The 20,903-nt window shown below is 37.8% G+C and overlaps 1 protein-coding gene and 1 long non-coding RNA gene across 13 annotated transcripts in view; one reads left to right on the plus strand and one right to left on the minus strand.

Annotated features, from left to right (window-relative positions):
- Positions 1-20,903, minus strand: part of CCDC180 (coiled-coil domain containing 180) — a 32,128-nt gene that overhangs the window by 4,942 nt on the left and 6,283 nt on the right. For 3 of the 12 annotated variants that reach the window (XM_030507259.1, XM_030507264.1, XM_030507262.1), the window contains 31 exons: positions 20,752-20,880; positions 20,477-20,587; positions 19,814-19,909; positions 19,369-19,532; positions 19,152-19,271; positions 18,389-18,468; positions 17,644-17,732; positions 16,989-17,111; positions 16,193-16,366; positions 15,530-15,645; positions 14,513-14,639; positions 14,274-14,313; positions 13,946-14,175; positions 13,145-13,362; positions 12,480-12,655; positions 11,205-11,385; positions 10,512-10,658; positions 10,095-10,239; positions 9,769-9,885; positions 9,263-9,361; positions 8,797-8,922; positions 8,208-8,407; positions 7,428-7,483; positions 6,496-6,628; positions 5,341-5,415; positions 4,292-4,358; positions 3,801-3,951; positions 3,221-3,381; positions 2,312-2,449; positions 1,144-1,255; positions 810-906 (listed from right to left, as the gene is read on the minus strand). In XM_030507259.1, the coding sequence (XP_030363119.1) occupies positions 810-906; positions 1,144-1,255; positions 2,312-2,449; positions 3,221-3,381; positions 3,801-3,951; positions 4,292-4,358; positions 5,341-5,415; positions 6,496-6,628; positions 7,428-7,483; positions 8,208-8,407; positions 8,797-8,922; positions 9,263-9,361; positions 9,769-9,885; positions 10,095-10,239; positions 10,512-10,658; positions 11,205-11,385; positions 12,480-12,655; positions 13,145-13,362; positions 13,946-14,175; positions 14,274-14,313; positions 14,513-14,639; positions 15,530-15,645; positions 16,193-16,366; positions 16,989-17,111; positions 17,644-17,732; positions 18,389-18,468; positions 19,152-19,271; positions 19,369-19,532; positions 19,814-19,909; positions 20,477-20,587; positions 20,752-20,880 (3,998 nt within the window). Of the gene's footprint in view, positions 1-809; positions 907-1,143; positions 1,256-2,311; positions 2,450-3,220; positions 3,382-3,688; positions 3,709-3,750; positions 3,952-4,291; positions 4,359-5,340; positions 5,416-6,495; positions 6,629-7,427; positions 7,484-8,207; positions 8,408-8,796; positions 8,923-9,262; positions 9,362-9,768; positions 9,886-10,094; positions 10,240-10,511; positions 10,659-11,204; positions 11,386-12,479; positions 12,656-13,144; positions 13,363-13,945; positions 14,176-14,273; positions 14,314-14,512; positions 14,640-15,529; positions 15,646-16,192; positions 16,367-16,988; positions 17,112-17,643; positions 17,733-18,388; positions 18,469-19,151; positions 19,272-19,368; positions 19,533-19,813; positions 19,910-20,476; positions 20,588-20,751; positions 20,881-20,903 lie in introns of those variants that run through there. The other 9 variants (XM_030507258.1, XM_030507267.1, XM_030507265.1 and 6 more) reach the window with 9 other exon arrangements.
- Positions 508-19,196, plus strand: LOC115617126. The gene is made up of 3 exons (XR_003994505.1): positions 508-520; positions 5,834-5,838; positions 18,590-19,196. It is a non-coding gene; the product is annotated as an uncharacterized LOC115617126 (long non-coding RNA).

Genomic DNA, 20,903 nt, shown 5'->3' on the forward strand with positions numbered 1-20,903 from the left:
GGAGGTGATCCTGCTCCTCTACTCTGCTCTCGTGGGACCCCACTTGCAGCACTGTGTGCAATGCTGGTGTCCTCAACATAAGAAGGACATGGAGCTGTTGGAGCAAGTCCAGAGGAGGCCACGAGGATGATCAGGGGCTGGAGAACCTCCTGTATGAAGACAGGCTGAGAAAATTGGGGCTGTTCAGCCTGGAGAAGAGAAGCTGTGTGGAGACCTCAAAGCAGCTTCCAGTATCTGAAGGGGGCTACAAGGATGCCAGAGAGGGACTCTTCATCAGGGACTGTAGTGGTAGGACAAGGGGTAATGGCTTCAAACTGAAAAAGGGCAGATTTAGGTTAGATATGAGGAAGAAATTCTTTACTGTGAGAGTGGTGAGGCACTGGCACAGGGTGCCCAAGATGGTTATGAATGCTCCATCTCTGGCAGTGTTCAAGGTGAGGTTGGATGGGGCTTGGAGCAACCTGGTCTAGTGAGAGGTATTCCAGCCTGTGGCGGGGAGTTGGAACTGGATGATCTTAAGGTCCCTTCCAAACCAAACCATTCTATGATTCTATGATAGTAATAATACTGAAATTGTATTGCTTTACAATACAATACATAATTCACTTTTATTTGGATCCATTGCTATTCCTTCTTTCAAATCACTGCCTACCCAAATTGACCCTAACTAGTTAAATGACATCACTAGTAACGAGCAAAGCATTCAGCGGTTTCAACAACTGCAGAAAAAAACCTGGGAGGACAGTGCCTGATACGAGTTTGGAGAAGAGAAATTACATATAGCAGCACTTAGCAGCTTCAAATGTTACCTGCTCCCACGTTCAGTTATCTGTTTAACTTCACAGATTTCAAGGGGAAGTCCAGCTTGTTTACGGCTGGATGTTTTCTCTCTTGGTATTTCAATTTCTGGGAGATAACAAGAGATATACTCAGTAGCAACAAAACAACAGCAGTAATACCATTGTTTTGAAGTCAATATATGCAGCTAGTTCACTTTCGAGAAATAGCTTTGCACGTTTGATCATGCAAATCTACCCATTTAAAGTACTATAGCACATAAAAGCCTCCTCTTCCCAGGAAAAGTCTGCTGCAATCTTTGAGAAGGAAGCAGAAGCCTGATCAAGAAATCTCTTCTTTACTTACTTGGTACTTGTACATCATCAGTAGTGACACTTTCATCTAATTCCAGAAGCAGCTTTTCGGTGAAGGCAGCTAGTGCAGAAACAAAATTCTGAGCACACTCAGCAGCACAGTCCTGTTGAGACATTGGAGACAAGTGAGAGGAATTCCTCCGATGATTTGATCTCCTCTCCTTTTAGTTTATCTCCAAAGGAACTACACAAGCATCTAACTTTGATGTTTTGCAGCAGCTGCAGATAACACACGAAAGGCTCTAAATTGCACATAAAAGAGTCTAGAAGTGCCTCTCTGCAGTGTTCTTAACACTACCTGATTACCTAAAGTACAAAAACTTATACAGATCTGTGTTAGGTGCCCAGTAGTTGTATATTTGGGTTCAGAACCTAAACCTGCTAAAACCTGCTGTCTGTGAATGCATCCTTCTGCCCAAAGCAAAGGCCATGTTGCAATTTGGGTACTTTGGGTGCAAATGTTCTGCCCAGGTAGTATTCTAAAACACAGTATGTGTGATTTTGTGTGTGTTTGCAGAGCTAAGAGGAGAAGGAGATATTACTTCAGAATTAAACATGTATATACTCTGCAGACACTGTAGCATTTTGAGTCAGTGGCCTGAGAGAAGTAAACTAAAAGCATTAATGCCAAGGAACTGATATTCAATAACCACAGAGGATGGAGTGGGAAAAATGTTTTGATTCCCAAAACTCTCCTGTAAATGTCTGCTTATTCCAGTTCTTACTCTTGTGTAGGAAAATGTCAATTATTTGCACTAATGAAATGCACACAGAAGAAACCCTTCCAGACATCTGTTGTCTGCAAGTAATATAACTAGATTATATAACTAGTAATATCACTGTTGCTCCCAATTTAGACTTATATCCTTATTCTTACCATTAAGATCCAAGTCATCTCTTCCTTAGTATGTTCAATGAATGATACAAAAGACCAGTTAGTTCCACAATAAATCTATGCATGTGTACATGTGCATATGCATTTATGTATATATTGATCTAATGCTTATAATGCATAACTTACAAGTCAGATGAATTGGATTGCCTAAAACTGAAAACATTTTCCAGTTTACTTTTGATGGGGAGGAAAAATGTATCCAAGGCGTAGTCTTCTTTCCAAATGCAACATCTAAGTTCATGCTGAGCAACGGCTATACAATTACCTGCAGCATCTGCATGTTGAGGTGAATACCATCAGCTTGTTCTTTTTGCCTTTTTAGTTCCTTTTGATGCAAAGCATCCAGCTGCAGCAAGTTGTCTGGGTGTCCCAGGGAGGGACGTAACTGATTCTTGTGTGCAGCCTTTAAGTAAATACATAAGAAATGCCTTCAGTAAAGAATGTGCAATTGGGACATGATAAGGAAGAAGTAAACCCACACATTCTATATAAAAGTATTCAGAAAGACAAAGAAAATGTAGTGTATTTTGTGGCTGTCTAATGCAGTATATACCAAATTGCCTGTCTGCTGGAGAATAGCACCTCTAATCTCACCTTGGGGTTTGTTTTCAATGAATAATAATCTCTCCTATCAAGTGGTAAACAGGATGGGTTTATATTTTTGTATTTGTATTTTTTTCTGAGTTGAAATCTCAGGATACAGCTCTGTAACATTTCCTGTGTGATCTTCATTATGATTCTATTACCAGGTCTGATATTACTGGACAAATATACCTCTCCTTTGAAAACTTGTAATCAATGATATTTCATTACCCGTCCGTATGCCACAGTACCTACACACAAGTACACCCATGCAGTATGAGCTGTGTAGCCATACCACAATGTCACAGCCCTGAAAGAGTTTACAATCTGTCAGATGGCAAGCAGAGCTGCACAAGATTATGAAGAGCCAGTCCTGTGGTGGAAGCAGTGAGAGGAAGGACTGAGTTAAGGGAAATACAAAGCTTCCAGTAGAACTGCACAGACTAATGGCAAGCACAGAAACCAGATGTGTGGCCAGCTCAGCAACAAGTTATTAAACAAACAGTGAGATTAATAAAACAATATTTTTAAAAATCCGATGCACTTAGCATTGCTTCCACCGGAAGCATTCCAGGATGTCCATGACACATACCTTCAGGTTCTCCCAGTCTTCCAGCCGTTTATTGAAGAGGAGCCGAATCTGACCAGTGGAATAGCTGAGCTTCTGCTCGTGTTCTTTGAAAAGGCTTTCAACCGCCAACAGGGAGACGTAAGAGAGCTCCTTCTCAAACAACTTCAACTGATCCTGAAATTCTTTTTGGAAAAGAAGATGTTTATGTGACACAGAAGTCTTAACTGCAGGGAGAAAAACCACTCAGCCAAGTTGCATGTATGCTGCAAGGGCCAAACAACCTGGAATTTGCTCTGACAAAGATTCTGTCCCTGCCATTCCTTTTTCTAGGTCCAGTGTTTTGAGAAACATGCACTTGCTAAAAGATGTGACCTTGTATAGGTCTTTCAACTCAGTCAAGTGCCCTTCTGCCACACCTTTTGTAGCTGATGGTATAGAAAAGAGAATCTTGGCCCCATTTCCAGTAAAATCAACTGGACTTTTTCCACTGAGTGTGATGGATTAAGAAAGCTCCGTAAATCTCAACCACTGCAATTTGCATCTTACGTAACTGAAAAATTACATACACAAAAAGCTAAAAGTCTTTATTGAATGAATTTACCTATAAGACAGGAATTGTAGTAATCATCTGTCTGACTTTGGTATGACAAAAGATTCTGTCTGAGCACCTCTGCACAATGTTCAAATGTCTCTGGCAGATCTTCGGGAATTGTGATTTTTGTGACTTGAGGCTTCTCTTTTTGGTAAAACTCCTTCAGGAGGTAAAGATAAACCAGCAAAGTTATTGATAACACATTCAAACGAGTCACATGTAGGCATGTAACAGCAGCAGGGATACATAAGGCTATCAAGCACCCTTTTATTTGAGACCAGTTTTCCTCCTCTGATTCTGAAATGCTTAGTTAATGTTTATAAAGAAAACTGTGATTAGAAATACACTGTGCCAAATACTATTTAAAAATTAGATGCACTGGTGATGAAAGAAGAAGTTCTGGATGACCATCCAGACATTGCAAAGAACCAAATGATTCAGCTGACATGGGAGAAGACCTATGAAAGCACAAGTGACTGAACACCACTGGGTTTTCTTACCTCAGCAAGGCAGAGCAAGCTGTTGTTACCCATCCAGAGAATATTCATAATAATCCCCTTAAAAGTACTGAAAACAAACGAAATTAATAATAATAAATAAATAAATAAATAGATAAACCCCACCAAATGCAATAGAGAATCCCTCTGTAAAGTGACCATATTGGCAATATTGACTGGTTTTCAAATGTTTTGTTTGGGTTTATTTTAATACATTTTTTTTTAATACATTTTTTTATTTTAATACATTTTAATACATTTTTTAATACAGAGTATACACAAACAAATGTTCAGAATGCCCCAGAACCTTCACCCCATTAGTGCAGAACCTCTGAAGAAGCACCAGAACTGCGGAGCTATTGGAAACACTTAACAGAGAACACTTCACGTAACAAAGCAGCCATGGGAACCAGCATCCTATGCTGAAACCTCACCTTAGGAGCTTAGGCATTTGAGATAAACCACAAATATCGGAAGGTGGGTCTAGCTGTTTACTGGAAGTATGTTGAAGCACAATGTGAAATAAAATTCCCAAGCACTTAGACTCCTTAGGCATCAATTTTATAATAGTTTTGTGTAGTGCATATGAAATATCTCAATTCTACATACTAAAAAAATTAAATTTTGTTAGAGAAGGAGAATAGAACCATATAAAAATCACCTTCTAAACAGTTTGTTCCCTGATTAGCCATATAAATGTAATATTGAGCACAAGAATGTAGTGCATAATATTTATTAATCTTCTTAGAGGTGAAAATAACTGAAAGACAGACTGTTCTACATTTTCCAGCCCATTCTTTGTAAATGTACAAAATGAGCTCCGATGAGGCCACCCATTTCAGACATTAAACAGAATAAAATGGTTGACTATGGATTCACTATTATTATGCTGCAAAAAGGAACTGTTCTGTAAACACTTCAACCCAAAGATATCAAGGTTAAATACCTCAAAGTTCAGTGGTGAACTCTACAGTTCACAATTATAAATAAATACATAGGTAGGGGGTTTTTTTGCAGATCAACATATATTTCTGCAAATATACATAACTTACTCAGATTCTGGAGGCTTCTCTTCAAATATCTGGAATTCCTTGCCACTAAGAACTGGTCTGGTGTACTTCTGTATTCTAGGGAGGCAAAACACTAATTTGAAACTATCCACAAGTATTTTCCTTCTCTGGTTGGTTATTTGAGCAGGTCAGTCATATGATGGACATGAAACTGAAGAAAAATTCAGGAAAATGTAATTCTAAAACTAGTGTTATATGAAAATAAGTTTTTGATTGGAAAAAAGGATTCTCTCCTCAGCGGCTCTTCAAACTCTTCTGTTGCTTCACTTCGACATAAAAAGGACATGGAGCTGTTGGAGCAAGTCCAGAGGACGGCCATGAGGATGATCAGGGGCTGGAGCACCTTCCATATGAAGACAGGCTGAGAAAGTTGGGGCTGTTCAGCCTGGAGAAGAGAAGCTGTGTGGAGACCTCAGAGCAGCTTCCAGTGTCTGAAGGGGGTCTACAAGGATGCTGGGGAGGGACTCTTCATTAGGGACTGTAGTAATAGGACAAGGGGTAATGGCTTCAAACTTAAACAGGGAAAGTTTAGGTTAGATATGAGGAAGAAATTCTTTACTGTGAGAGTGGTGAGGCACTGGCACAGGGTGCCCAAGGCAGTTGTGAATGCTCCATCTCTGGCAGTGTTCAAGGCCAGGTTGGGTGGAGTCTTGGGTGACATGCTTTATGCAAGGTGTCCCTGCCCATGGCAGGGGGGTTGGAACTAGTTGATCTTAAGGTCCTTTCCAACCGAAACTATTCTATGATTCTATGATTCTATTCTATTACAGTAGCTCATTTCATTTACCTATGGACTAAGCTGAAGACGTACTATTTAGACACCAGACCTGAAAATTAAGCCATATTGATTTAGGAGGGGGGTTAGTCTCTATCTCAACAACTTCAGAAAAAACAAAACAGCAGCAGATGCAGGAGAAAAAGAAGAATGTTTTTCCAGCCAAAACCTGAAAAAAAGAAACGCAGAGCTGATCACGAGGACATAAACAGGGAAGAGATCCCAAACGATAAGCACAGATGGAAAGAAGGCCAATACAAATAAGCATTAACAATTTTTCAAAGAACAGGCAGTGGACAAAGTTTAGGTGAATTTCTGCATAGGAATATTATAAGTGGAAGTCCTCCCTTCAGGGGTCTTACCTTCCTGTTCGCATCGGTTTTCTAGTAGATGTCTTCCTGGTAGTCAGAGCTGCAGAGCTGCAACAGGCAGATTTCCGAGGATCTTCATCAGATACATTAAAGCAAGAACTCTTCTTTGATGTGGGGAGAATTGCTTTATATTTAACAAGGAAAGAGTAAGAACATTGTATAAATGCCAGCTGAAGATTGTTTTGTTTTGTTTTGGGGTTTTTTTTATGGTTTTATGGTTTGTGTTCTCATTTCTATAATGTTTCGTTACAACATTAAGGGGACAGCTATAGGAACAATAATTTCTGGCAGACAGAACTGAAGTAGCCCAGCAGTGGCAACAGCAACATAGATTGTGAACTGGGGAGTGGGAACATCATAAAGAATATTTGGTAGATAGGAGGAGGTTTAAAACAGCATTAAGGCAGGGAATAAGGAAAATGAAAGTGCTACGTTTATAGTCTTGGCTGTGATGGGAACTTAGGAATGTGGAAGAGAGTGAGTGTATCTCTCGATGTGGCTGAAGGAATCAAGCTCAGGAGAGGAGAGATGAGAAAATGGGAAACTTCGGTAGGGAGCAGTTGGGCCCTACCGAAGTTTCCCCTGTGGTCACCTTTGAGTGAATGATAATACACTCCGAGAAGGATCCCTGATCCCCCATGTATTTTCATGACTTCTAATTCTTTTCTCCACCCCTTTTCCCTTTTGCTATCACAAATATGGGTACTCTTTATAAAATTATCATCTCATTCTGCAGCTTTCATTATTAAAAGCCAAAAATAATCTTACTGCAAAGTAAAGATAGCCAAGAAATATTTGGGATACGCAACTCTCTTGGAGTTAGCATGTAACCCTCTGGCCTGGAACATGCTGGACCTGCTCAGTGACATGCTAGGAACTCCAATTTAGATTAATGTAATACAGTAGAAGAAATTCTGACACACCTGCTCCTGATGAGTGATCTTGATTTAGGCCTGAAGTTTTTCTGTGTGGCTGAATTCTGAAACAAAAAAAGAGCTAATGAGCTATTCAATACTGTATTTTATATTATATACTAAATTATACATCATATAGAGGACTATGGGAGTTCTTTATCCCTACTATGTGCTAAGTGCAGTTAAATTTCTGAGATAATATTTAGCAGATAGGATTACTTTTACAACTGACAGTGTAAATATAAGTACTTTCATGGGACTAACTAATTGTTGAGCTGGAATTTCAGAATTTCTGCAAGCAAAACTGCATTAAAATATTTATTTGCAGATCACACACTTGTCATACTGTTCATTTCACACCTTGTATGTTCATTCAAGTATGTAGCATGGAATTACCTCTTAACTAAAAATAAGGCTCTAGAAGACAAAAATTTAATACCTAAAATTTATCATAGTGCTAGAAACTAGATGTTACTTATTACTCACAATGGGGTATTTTTGGCTATTAGAAACCTTGTTGTTAAAAAGAAAGCAGTCTCAGCTATCAGGAAGTATGTATTAGTATTAACTAGGAATAATATATTCAATAGTTTTTTATATGCAAAGGTAAACTGCAAACTGAATTCAGGAAAACCTTTATATGCTTCTGGAATATAATTTTTAGAAATACTGTAAGGAAGCCCCTTGTGGTGTTATGGTGAGCCTCATGAAGAGAGGAGGTGTATGTAGCAAAGGAAATATAAATAAAGACAGGGACAGAAAAACACCTTTAGGCAAACAAGTACTTACTCAAGCAAATTTTTGATAACGCTTATTGCTAAATCATCAACTGCAGACTTTCCCATTCTGCTCGGATTTAACAAAGGAAATTTGACAGGATCCAGCCCCATCACCATCACTTTGTTGTCATCTCCGAGACACTCTGTTCGAGTGCCAACAGCAACTGGATCTTGTAATGTAACATCCGTTGCAAGAGGGGCAAAGTCTTCCTGAAATGGGAGGAAAAACGAAACCTCAAACAAAAAAAAACCCATTTCATAAAAAAGATTTCATCAGGACAGATTTTTTTTTTTTTTTTTTTTTAATTATTTAAAGAAACCCATGAAATACATGTCTATGAACAGTGCTACATTTTGAAAATAATTGTGAAGAACTGTACATCTTTAACATTTAGTGAACTCAGTGGCGACTGATTTACTCATCCTCTTAAAGAAGCTGACCTAACGTTACAAAGTCTTGGACATGTGTACAGCTTACCATAATGCAGCATCTTTCCCCATTTGAAAATTCAAAGCATGGATTCTGAAAAACCTGTGAAACGCACACACAAAAATTCACTCGATATTAAGTAAAACATAGAACTTAAATCCTATCTTACATTCTCATGCAGGCTCATTGCTTTTACTAGCAAGCAGTCGAGATACTGGCTCCTCTTTTTCAGTTCTTTCAATGCTACTTTGGCAAAATCATACAACTCTTCTGAAGTCAAGGCCTGAAAGAGATGATATTAGAGGTGGTAGTTGCTAAGCTAGATGTTTCAAACTTTTCAAGCATGCTGACTCTTGCATACAAAATCGTATGATTTTGTCTCCATTTCGTTTACACATACAGGGAAGTGATGAGATTGTATAGAGGCTAAGGTTTTTGTTTGGCAAACAGGAAAACAGGTACACGACCTTCCTGAGCAAAAATTCTGTGGTAAAGTACACTTTTTGCCCACCCCCAAACGTGTATAAACATAAGCCTACCTTAAAAATATTAGTTTATACATTATAAAACATGCACAGTGAATCAAATTAAAACCAAGTCAAATTAAATACTATTTCATGCTGATTAGAACTTACTTTAGCATATGCAGTAGGATGGGCACAAGCATCTATCTTTTGACGGAGCTTCTCCAGATAAGAGTTTAATGTCACTGCCTGCAAATTGGAATTTGCTACCTAAAACAGAAGTAGATATTGGTGAAGCGAAATCCTGTTCAAGGGATTTTCAGAGGCTCCACTTTGAGACTAGCTGGTAAAAACACTCAAGCACTGGTACTCAGAGGAGAAGCTGAAAACAATTCACAAAAGCAACACTTCGTGTCCTTTACTGCACCACACAAAAATGCTGGTCTATTCAGATGTACATACTCAACATGCTGCAAGATCACATAGTGTTCCAGCATAGCTACAGCAGCAGTAAAAATGTAGTTTTAAGGTTTTAATGACAGAAAGCAGGTTTTGAATGAATATAAAAAGTCACTTAATGTTTGTCCACTGTGAATTCAGCCAAAAATGTCTTCAATGTAATACGAGAGAAACTATTATAATTCATTTAAACAACATTCTGACATTTCTGTTTATACCTCTGACTTGATTTGCACTCGTAGATTTGTCAAAAATTGTTGGATCTTCTCCATAAAGACTCGATTCATAAAGAGATAACGGAATTTCGTTTCAGACTGGTGGATAAGTTCGGTAGCCTTTAAGAATGTCAGAAACAAGAGACAGAACTAATTATTTTTGACTTTTTAAAACTTCTATAATAGAACTCACCATTTCTGCTTGTTTTTTTCCATCATGTAATTGCCATGCATAATAGTCTTACAGTTCTAATCTAGGGGTGGGCTGATTATAAACCACATCAAATATACCAATCCAATCCACCATTTGAAGGAAGGAAACTGCACACCTGCTCCAGGCAGCTCGATTCCATTTTCTCCATATCTGTCTTGATTAAACCTTCAAAAGCATCAATACGCTCACTCTCCTCCTGAAGGCGCTTGCTGAAGGACTTCACCTCCTCAGGAGAAAAGTTACCTCCCTCCAAAAATAATCTGAAAGCAACCAGCAAAGTAAAAGCAATTGGCCAGGAGTCTTCCTTTTCTCAAAGACTATTTTAGCTAAGTAGCCCTAAAACATAGATATCAACACAAATGTAATGAAAACAGTATAATAATAGTGGCTCAACAAAATACATTTGCTTTTTTAAATAGCAAACTAGACGAATAACAAAATAAACTTGAATTTTGCTGTTCTGCCTATGCAACAAACACGGATGCCTAAAAATAGTAACTATGTATAAACAACAATAATGAAATTTCTATACCTGCAAGCTTTAAGAAAATCCACATTTGAATCTCTTAATTTTCCAAAAGCTTCCTCCAAATAGTTGCGGTAACTCCTCAGGGAAACCTGGATCATTTCCAGATGATTATGTAGCTCTGAGTGCAGATTATTGCTGAAAGAAACTAACCTAATAGCAAATAATAAAAGACAGGGAGAACATATAAATGAGGAACGCACATGATGATTCAGAGGCTGCTGGCTATAGAGACATAAACCAATCTCTGAACTCAAGAGTGTTATAGTATTCTGAAAGCAACCCACTGAATTGTGACTGTCTGGATGGACACTGGGAAGAGATCAGCAGTTGATGCTGTCGAAGGGTACCCTTCAAAACCAATTAGTCAATTGCTATTACTGTGTAGGTTCAATAAACCAGATAAAATGTAAACAGATGAAACATCTTTTCTACTTTAAGACTTCCAGGACTTTGAAAATGCATGAGAATAGTTGTCATCCATTCAGTTCTGGGTTTAATTTCTTCAGGGAGAGAGAAAGGAAAGAAAAATTTCCCGTTTTTTGGTTGGGTTTTTTTTTTTAATTTCATGAAGCAATCTTCACTGAAGAGTAATGACAGACAAAATAGCCTCAGAGCACAAACCAGGAATGGTGCAGACAGCAATGAGGAGTAGTTAACTATGGAAATTCACACCAGCAACACCTGTGACACACTTACTTCTCAGTCATAGGAGCACTGAGGAAGACAGACTCCATGTCACGGAGACGTGATTCTAAGTTTTTGCAGATATTATCTTGCTGCTCACAAAATCTGAGAAATTCAGCTCTCTCCTTTTCCAGAGCCTCCCCCACCCCCGTGCAGTGGCATTCCAGACGCTCTTTGTGAAGCAACAGTTCCACTGACAAGAAAAGAAATGTTACAGTACGGTCATTATTCCCTGTTTACTGTGACCACCAGAACCATCAGCCAACCTATCAGCAGAAGCAGCTGTGAATAGGCCAAGGCAGATCTCAGAGTGGCTAAAACATACAAATAAAACACACCCAATTCTGTTTCCTTGATTTTACTCATGGGTTTAATATGTATCCCTGGCAGCTCCTAATCCATTCAAACCACAAATGTCTTTTGTTTGCTCTAAACCCTCTTTTTTCTTTTAGTTTTGGTCACTCCTGACATTCCATTATCTCTGTTCTCAGTCTTGTAACCAAAGTAAAGGATTTTTTTTTTTTTTTAATGGAAAATACACCACTCTCTATTTTTGTGGGGGAAAAAAAAAATAATCCTTTTTGGTCTCTGCTGTGGACTGATGGGTGGGTAAATCAAATCAAATCACCCCCAAGAAAACTGCCAGAAAGACATCTACCCTCTTTGCAGGAAAAAGTGGAATTGACAAATTATTTGCCTGTTCTCCCAAAAGAGAAATTTCCGGTTTAGATGTTCAGGGTCACCAAACCAGTCTTAAATCATTTTCTTTCCACGAGAAAAACCTGACACTTCTTGTACAGAAAAGAGCTGTGGTTGGTGGCCAATCTGCAGCTGCTTGGTGCTGTTCACAGAGCCCCTCCTGGGGCAGCACCGGGCCCTGGCATTTCAGCTCTCCCAACATTTGCCGATTCTTTTTCTGCAACTCTGAACGTTATTTTTTGTACATTGCAAACTCTTGTTAAATAACTTCCAGGAGAACAGGGCCTCGCAGATACTGACAATAGAAACTGAATGTTCGTTTCTTACTTCTTTTACAATCAAGCAATTGATCAAGACACTGCTGGCTGTTTTCCAAGCACAATATAGCAGCTGAGCCAGCATAAGCTATAGGACAGAAACATCTTTTTTAAAATATGAGTAACATATTATACTAGGAATTAGGAGGCACTGAACTGCTTCCTATTGTCCTCTACTACTGAGTCAACTGATGCCGAAACAGGTTTTGGTCCACTTATGATCATCTCTAAATAAAGATATGGAATGCTCAGAGTGAAAACAAACAGGTACCAGCTCTAACACTGTAGATATTTGTCTCTATGTTCTCCTGCTTCTGCTGGTGCAAGTGAAGACGCAGCTGAAGTTCTGAATTCAGCTCCTCTTTCTTGGCAGCCACAAAGACATAGGAGTTGGACAAGGACTCTGCAAACCATTTCTCCAAGTGTTCAAAAAAGCAGAGGCGAATCCTGTGATTGAAACAGAAATATTACAGTGAGGAACAGTAAGTAGTAAATAAGAATTTATTAAATATATTAATTCTAAGAATTTAAATTTTGACTATAGGAAGATGTGGTTTCACTACCATTTGCACAATACTGGTAGAGATTTTGAGCTGGCTGTATGCTGCTGAGTACCAAGCATTTTACCTCTGTGGCTCTGCAGGGAATTTGGGCAAACTAGTTGCCTTTCTGTAACAAGTTTTCTCACTAAATAATTTTCTGTAAAATATGAATGGTCTGTAAAACCAATCATTTACCATGTTGGTGTGGTACTTTGAGAGCTATGGATGAAAAGCAATACACAAATTTTCTCTTATTCGTATTGATTTAAAAAGAGGAATAACATCAAAATCATTAGATTATTTTTGCATCTTTAATCAAATGCCTCTTTCTAACAGGTGAAATTTGTCTATTACCTAAAGGTAAAGAACAAACAGAAAAGTGTTTTCTACTAACCGTTTTTTCAGCTCTACAAACACTTTTTCTTTGATAAGTACGTATTTCAGGTACACAGGAAGTGATTCTTTTTGTTCATATTTTGTAAAGTAAGTCTCTGGGATGCCAGTCTTTCCTGCCTCTTCAACGCCAAGAACTGTGTAAGAGTTGCCACTACAAGTGGAAAAAGTCTCAATGGCAATTTCAGAGCTTTCTGCCTTGCTGCTGTTGAACATAACCTAGGAAACAACTGGAAATCATCATCTGTTACCTTTAAAGGCAGAGAATCAACAGTGCACAAGCTAATGTAAGAATTCTAAGGATATTAAGAATAACATGCTCAATTTGGACAACCTTTGTATAGAGAATAGGTGTTTGCAAGTCTCTTCAGTAGAGTCACCAATGTTTTAAAATGTTTTTGTTATGGTGATAAATTCACATAACTAAACACCTGAAAAACTAATATTTAGGTACAAATACAGCTTAAATCAGTCACCCTGGGTTAAGAATACCATGATGAAAGAAAGAAAGGTATTTTCAAAAAAATTCTATGCAAAAGGTTTTTTACAAGGGTAAAAGCAGTGCAAAAGGAATGGTTGTAAACTGTTTTATATATTCCATTTGCCCATAAAAAGGATCCAAAGCCCTAATACTCCAGAAATAAATTAAAACTATAAACCAAATCTAATCTGCTTAAAGGAATTTAGACTCACACCATTAAAATAACAATAATAATAAAAAAGACTTCTTATCACTATTCTGTGCAAGACTTATTTCACCTTCAAATTTATTCTCTTGTTCATCTACCTGTGTAAAACTTACCCCCTGCTCTGCATGCTCAGTTTCTTCACTTTCATGAGGAATACTCTCCTCATCTTCATTTTCCTCTTTTTTTTCAGTTTCCTGAGCAAAAATCTCCTCATTCTCAGCTATGTTTGTTTCTTCATTTTCCTGTTGACAACTGTTCATCTTTTCCTCTCCTTCATTTTCTTGCACACTGCTCTCAGCTTGCTGCTCCACCAGGCATTCAGCTTCTGGAACCTTAACTAGTTCTTTCCAGTTAAAGCAGAGTTTTACTGGTCACAATCCAAAGAAATACAGATTGAAAACAAGCAAGCAAAATTACCTGTTTGCACCGTTGAGGTATTACCTTGATCTTGAAGTGTGGAGTCTGTCTTTCCTTGCAAGTTCTAAAAGCAAAACAACAACACCCCCCCCACCCCCAATTTAAAAATAAGGATTTGCTTAACCCAAACCCGCTTCAGTCCTATGGCCAAAACAATGCTTCAGCTTCTGTAATTTAAATTTTAAAGCTCACGTAAATTTTCCACAAAGTGAAAAATTCATACACCAGTAAGATTTTAAACCAGAAGTTTGTTTTCTTTATACCTGTTTGAAGATTTCTTTCACCTTAAAATATTGGCTGATGGACATACTATAAGAAATCAATTCCTGCAAAATAGCTTCTGGGTAAGCCATTACTTTATCCATTAGAACTTGGTTGAAGGTCTCAAACCTGTCAAATTTAAGGTCACTGTTTAATAGGCTCGAGTATGTATAGAAATAAAATGAAATATGACTACAATGTCTAACTTTTCGACCAATCTCATAAAACCTTTATGCTAAACATTGTACTCTATCTGTATTTTCACTCATCTAAAAAAGTACATTACCTTCGGGGTTTTTAAATTTTCCTAAAGAATAGGAAAAGCACTGAACCAACAGCTCTAAACACAGGTGCAGGGGATGTGTGTGCATGTGTGAGTATCTGCCTCACAGGTGCATATCACCCTTCTAATATGTCTCCGATCTAACAGATAAAAAGACTTTTCTAGGTGGGAAAATATAACTGCTTCCTCTCTGGCTATTTAATCCTCAAAACTTAGGCTAAGATCTTCAGCAAGGAGAGTGGTATGTGCCATTTTGATGTGATTTTTTTAAAGATGGAAATGCCTGATCATGAGAAATGTAACAGAAAGATTACCAAAATATGTACTTTGGCTACCTGAAAGTTATTAGTAACTTCTAGTCCTTGCTACTTTGAAAGGGATCAAATCTGTGAGCATAGGTGAGGGCACTGACTTCCTTTTGATGCATGTGATTCAAGAATTGAACCACTACTTTCATCTTCTGAATAAACAGTCAGCCCTCTGGAATGGATGACGTGGTACCACATAATAATACTGATCCGGTATGTCTTAAAATTTCTATCAGTCTTACTTCTAAGATGTGGGTATTATTTGCCTCAACCTCTTTCAATATAGAAATGATTTTATTTTACATTCTTAGATGAAGTAGCAAGCAGTGCCTTTCACACTTTCACACTACAGCATAAACAAGACCTAAGCAATATAAGCAACTTTTAAATGTGCTCTACTTTTTAAGTTTGCACTACAAAACTCATACCTAGCTCTAATGTCATCTAAAGAAGAAAATGCATTCTCCAAATATTTCTTCAGATCTTCTTCAGAGCTTTCTCTTCTCATTTTATCCAAAATTATATCCAGATTAGCTTCCAGCATCTAGGGCCACATAAGAAGAACCCAGTAAAAATTATTTGTAATTACTAAAATGCTTCATAAATATTTAGGATTCAAATAATTTAATTAGGTACATATATTCTACACCAAGAAGGGTAAAAAACTAGCAAAACTAGCAAAACTAGGTTAGCAAAACTCATATACTCTGAAGACGTTTCATAGGTAATGAAGACCTCTGACATTGCCACACATGTTGCATGTTATACCCATAATTCAAGAACTTGACATACAGACAAGACCCTACACCTGTACAAGATCTTACGAGTAATAGAAACTTGTAGCCACTCAATACATAAAATATAATCTTTATCACCTTTGCATATCAAGAATAAAATATGACTGTACATTAAGTGTGAATCAAGCAGCAAAAAATGTACCTGACTCAATGAAACTACCCTGTAGAAACACCAGTATTACGTCAAAATTAACATTGTAAATTTTATAGCAGGTATTTTGAATTCCAGAGGGCTCTCTGCATTAAGAAGTCCTCTCTTTACATCATACTGCATCCTTGAGTTTATGTTTATACCTGAGTTAAGTTATCATGTTCCCGTCTGCATTCATCTAATTTCTTCTGAAGTTCATCTTCCCGCTGGGACAGTTTGAGCTGATGAACATCCCAGAGACCCATGGCCTCTTGAAAATAGCTGTACAAGTCTTTACAATTCTGGTCATGCTGTTTAGCCAGCTCCTCAAAGTCTCTCTAAAGAAAGATATTTGAGTGAACCAGTTACTACTAAACTGTTTGCTGGAAGATGAAATGAATGAGTAAGGGGAAATATGACGTGTTAAAAGGCTGTCTGGCAGTGTGCTACCAATATTCAACATGGCCTCTTCTATTTAGAGAGGAAAAAATAGTCCAAGTAAACCAAGGAAGAATATGGACTTTTGTTCTAGAAGCTGAGACACTAAAACTCCTATTTATTATTCTGGTACTGTAAAGCACAGAATCACCATGTTCAGCACATGTCCTGAAGTATCTGGCCATCTATCATTTTAGGAACAAGTGCCCAGCCATTTTCATGTATGGAATCATAAAAGATAGCATTGAAAGAAATTTGGCATATCACTTACATCTATTCCCTGCCTCCAGGCAGGATGTGCTATAGCTAAGTCATCCCTGATGACCTATTCTAAATATAAACCAAACAATTAGGAACTCTTCCCCTTGAATCATACCAAACTGTTTTTATTTGTGGGGCAGGTGTTGAGTCACACTCTGGACCTCTGTCTGACATGACAGCAGCAGCCTAAGATGCACGTAGCATTTCAGGCAGTAGCGCAGGAAGAACAGAGAGTAATAAAACCACACGTAATAAGCATACATCCATATGCTGCAGTTCTTCTTCAAAGTGATTTTCTAGTTTCTCAGTCAACCAAAGAAAGTCAGAATTCACGATTTCTTCAGCCTCTTCTTTTGTGCAAATGTTTAGAGTCAACAAGTTATTCTAAAGAAAAAGAATGCTAAGTTATTGACATGCATATAAGGTAACAAATACTGTGTGGCTTTTAGAGAGCATGGCTGAACTTGGCGTTTCTTCTTTTCTTGTGAATGGACAGAAAAAGATTCAACCCCCACCCCCCACCTCCTCCCAGATCTCATATTCTGTTAGCAAACAGTACAACTGCACTTGGACCCAAAGGTAGAAACCAGGGCAGATAGGTGGAATTTCTTTCCCAAGACAAGAAAGATCCAGCACAATGACTGAGGGTTGTGACTCTGCATCCTCCACCTAAAAGTGGCACAGTACTCCTTTCACTACTGGCATTTGTTACTGCTTTTACACATTTCAAGTACAAATACCACATGATACTGTGAAACAAAACGGACAGTAACTTTTCTAACATAATAAGACAGGTTAAAAAGTAATTTCACTTGTCATCTCATGTTTGGTGGATCTTCAAACATGTATTAATGTAACAACCTGTTGTACACTGTTACTAGCAATCCTACCAAGAACTCGCAAAGCTGATACTAACCTTGTGTCTCTGCATTGCTGCCAAACACGTCTGCTGGACTCTCTCGTACCGAATGCGTATTTTCCTCATACACTGCACATTGTAGGTATCTTAAGGATATGGAAGAACAGGGAACAGTGTAAAGATTTCTGTATTTCACAATGCAGTGTGAAATGGAAACACGAGAGAAGGCCTCTGCTGAGTCTCAGCAGAGGTAACAAATCCCAGTAGCGTCTTCACACTTGTGTGACATTATCAACCAATAAGGTGTTTTAACACAAATCTTTTTATCATTGTGTTTAAACGTAGTGAGTTATTTACAACCACTAGCAATTTATTTGCTACTATAGAGACTACAAACATGAAGACAGGATGTGTTCAGGAGAAGGTAGACACACGGAAGGAGGGCACACTATAGGAAGGAAGCATCCCAAATACTTCCCCTCTCATTCTCCAAGAGGAGTACTTTTGTATGATTTAGAACTGACCTGCATTAAGATTAACCTTCTATTTCCCCCAGATTAACTCTAACCAAGTCAGCTCCTGCTGGATCTCACCATGAACAAATGCATTTGCTGGCAAAAGGGATGTGAGGCAATGGACAGCTTATTTGGGTCACATTGCCAGCTCAAAGCAACATAGAAGATAGATACATGAAAATACGTGGAACAAATATAGCAAACAAATACTTTCAAAGCAACTGTCTGACTCAGTATTGCCTGGAATTGCTTGAATTCCAGACTGTTTTTATGATTTCCCAACTTACCTATACTTGTGTTTAAATTCACCAAAGATCTGTACCATTCACTTATCTCAGCTTTTGTGTGTGTTGGAGGCAACAAATCACTATTGAAATACAAAACAAGAGTCAGATATCTTCAAATAGAATCCAGTTGGTTCTTAAAGGATAAAATTATGAATCAGACTAAGATACTATTGTGCTTTATTTTATTTACAGCCATATCAGCAATAAAAATAAAATGTCTGCTGTTCACCAAGACCACTGTACACCAACAGGGAACTAACTGTAATCTATCTTGCTGCTACATACATTGTAAAAGAAAAATTGTAAAATATTGTAAAATGCATTTCATCCAAACCATCTTCTTGTTGTCAGGATGGACACGCAAATGTAGCAGTGTTAGATTTCCGTTAAGACTCCTTTCTTAATTTATGATGCAAATTAAACTCCCCTCCAGCAATAATGCCTTGACAAGATCACCAATTTATACAATCTATCCATACTTGTCTGCCACTTTCTAACATGCTTTAAATGTTAGGAAGATTTGCTTTTATGTTCCTGCATTTCTAGCCCTTGATCACCCCCTGTTTAGTGCAACTGGTGCACTGAAAACCAAGAGTGCTTTTTTTTCCATTAAAAATAGCTTTACAAAAGAAATCCTGGCCCTGCCTTACTGCTACATTGTACAATCACACACTGAAAGAGAGCAAACTGCATTTTGCTATCAAATCATTAACTCTAGAAAGAATTCTATTTTCCTTTGTTCCTGTTCTCTCTTTTGTCATACCCCAGGTGCTGCAAAAACTCCAGTCTCCTTTCACTAAGTAAAATCTGATCTGTTATCATATTTTCCATTTCTGCTTTCACAGATGGGGGATTCTGTATTTCTTCATTTGCCATAAATTCTCTGTAGGATTGAAGAATACATTGAAGTAAGTATCTGTTTGGGACACTTGTCACTGTGTCTTATTCATACATCAAAACATAAGTGTAAAATTTCTGACCTGAAACTGTGAACTATACAGTTCTTTTGGATGAGCTTCCAGTCCTTGACTCTGTCTTGCCATTTCAATCGGTGGAATAACTCCTTCTTCAGCTCTGATTTTATTAGATTAAAGAACAGCTTGGCAATTGCCCTCTGATTAGCCAACAGTGCTCTGTTGATGAGCTGTGCAATAAAAATTCAAAACAGGGATAAAAGCAGCATAAAACATTAAAAAAGAAAAAAAAAAGAGAGAAAGAAAAAGAAAAAAGAGTCTGTTCTGTGTAAAATGAGTGGGAAATACAAATGATACAAATGATAAAGAATATCCCGCAAAATAAAAATCTCTTCTACATGCAGGGATTGGTAAGCAGAAATAGTGAATTTCACTTGGAAAAGAAGACACTCTGGGAATATTGATTGCTACTTCTCCCAGGTAAACCAGCCTCTCAGTATGAAAGATTTACCATGGCCTCATCGTTCATAAGCCTGTAAACATCAGCTGACAAGAAGAAGGAAATGTTTTCCAGTATCACAGTATACTTCCTCAGTACAGCTGTTATCTGTGCAATAAAAGAATAAAGAACAACAAAAAAAATCTGTATAACTCCAATGTCACTTTCCAAAGTTAAGCAATGCTATGAACAAACCATTTTTTTCCGTTAAAATAAAATCTGACAGATTGAGAAGAGAATCTTAAAATACTTAAAATCTTAAATACTGATTTTTTTAAATCACTCATATAAATAGTAACTAAAACATTCCATTTTGTTACTACTCAGTTCCGAGCTGCAGAGTAGGTGCTTCCCAACAAAATAACCTCAGACCTGCTACAGTTTGACCTATATAACTCTGCAGAAAAATAAAAGCAGCTCACATGTCCCTTGCATCTTTAATACAGGTAATTGTGAATGAAACAAACACTTTGTAACTGGTAAAGAAGTATCTTCTGATTATGTGGGTACGAGAGAATGATCTACTCGTGAAAAGACAGTAATTGCCTACGCAACGGAACCCCTGGCAGATGTCTTTGGCTCCTGCGTAAACAAGCTACTCTCTGCTCTGCACCCAGCACCAGGAGCAAAAAAACATCTTCTGCTGAATTAACAGCTATGAAAACTGCAGCTCACTTGATCAGCTCGACTTCTTTCAACCTTTTTTAGGGATTCGTCCATTTCCTTAATCCACTTCCTTCTGGTTAAGGATTCCTGGTGGATGATACTCCACAGTTCTTCCAAACCCTGCAAGAAGGATTTATTGTCAACCTCATTGAAAAGGAAATATAAAAAAAAAAAAAAAAAAAGGGCATTTATATATATCTTTAAACTGCAGCAAGACATAAGAAGCTGTTACACAGACCAGGTACAAAGAACTGAGGAGGAGACAATGGCATAAGCTGCCTTACTTCAATTGAGAAACCTCCCAGAGTAGTGTCAAACTCAATCTTTTTAAACAGAAGTTCAATTTTTCTATCGGATTCCATCAGTTTTGTCAGAAGGAATTTTCCAGGCTCCAAAACAAAGGGTTCCATCTCCTAAAAAAGTAAGCAAGTCGGTG

This window comes from Strigops habroptila, chromosome 15 (genome assembly GCF_004027225.2).
Source record: "Strigops habroptila isolate Jane chromosome 15, bStrHab1.2.pri, whole genome shotgun sequence".
NCBI classification, from domain to species: domain Eukaryota; kingdom Metazoa; phylum Chordata; class Aves; order Psittaciformes; family Psittacidae; genus Strigops; species Strigops habroptila.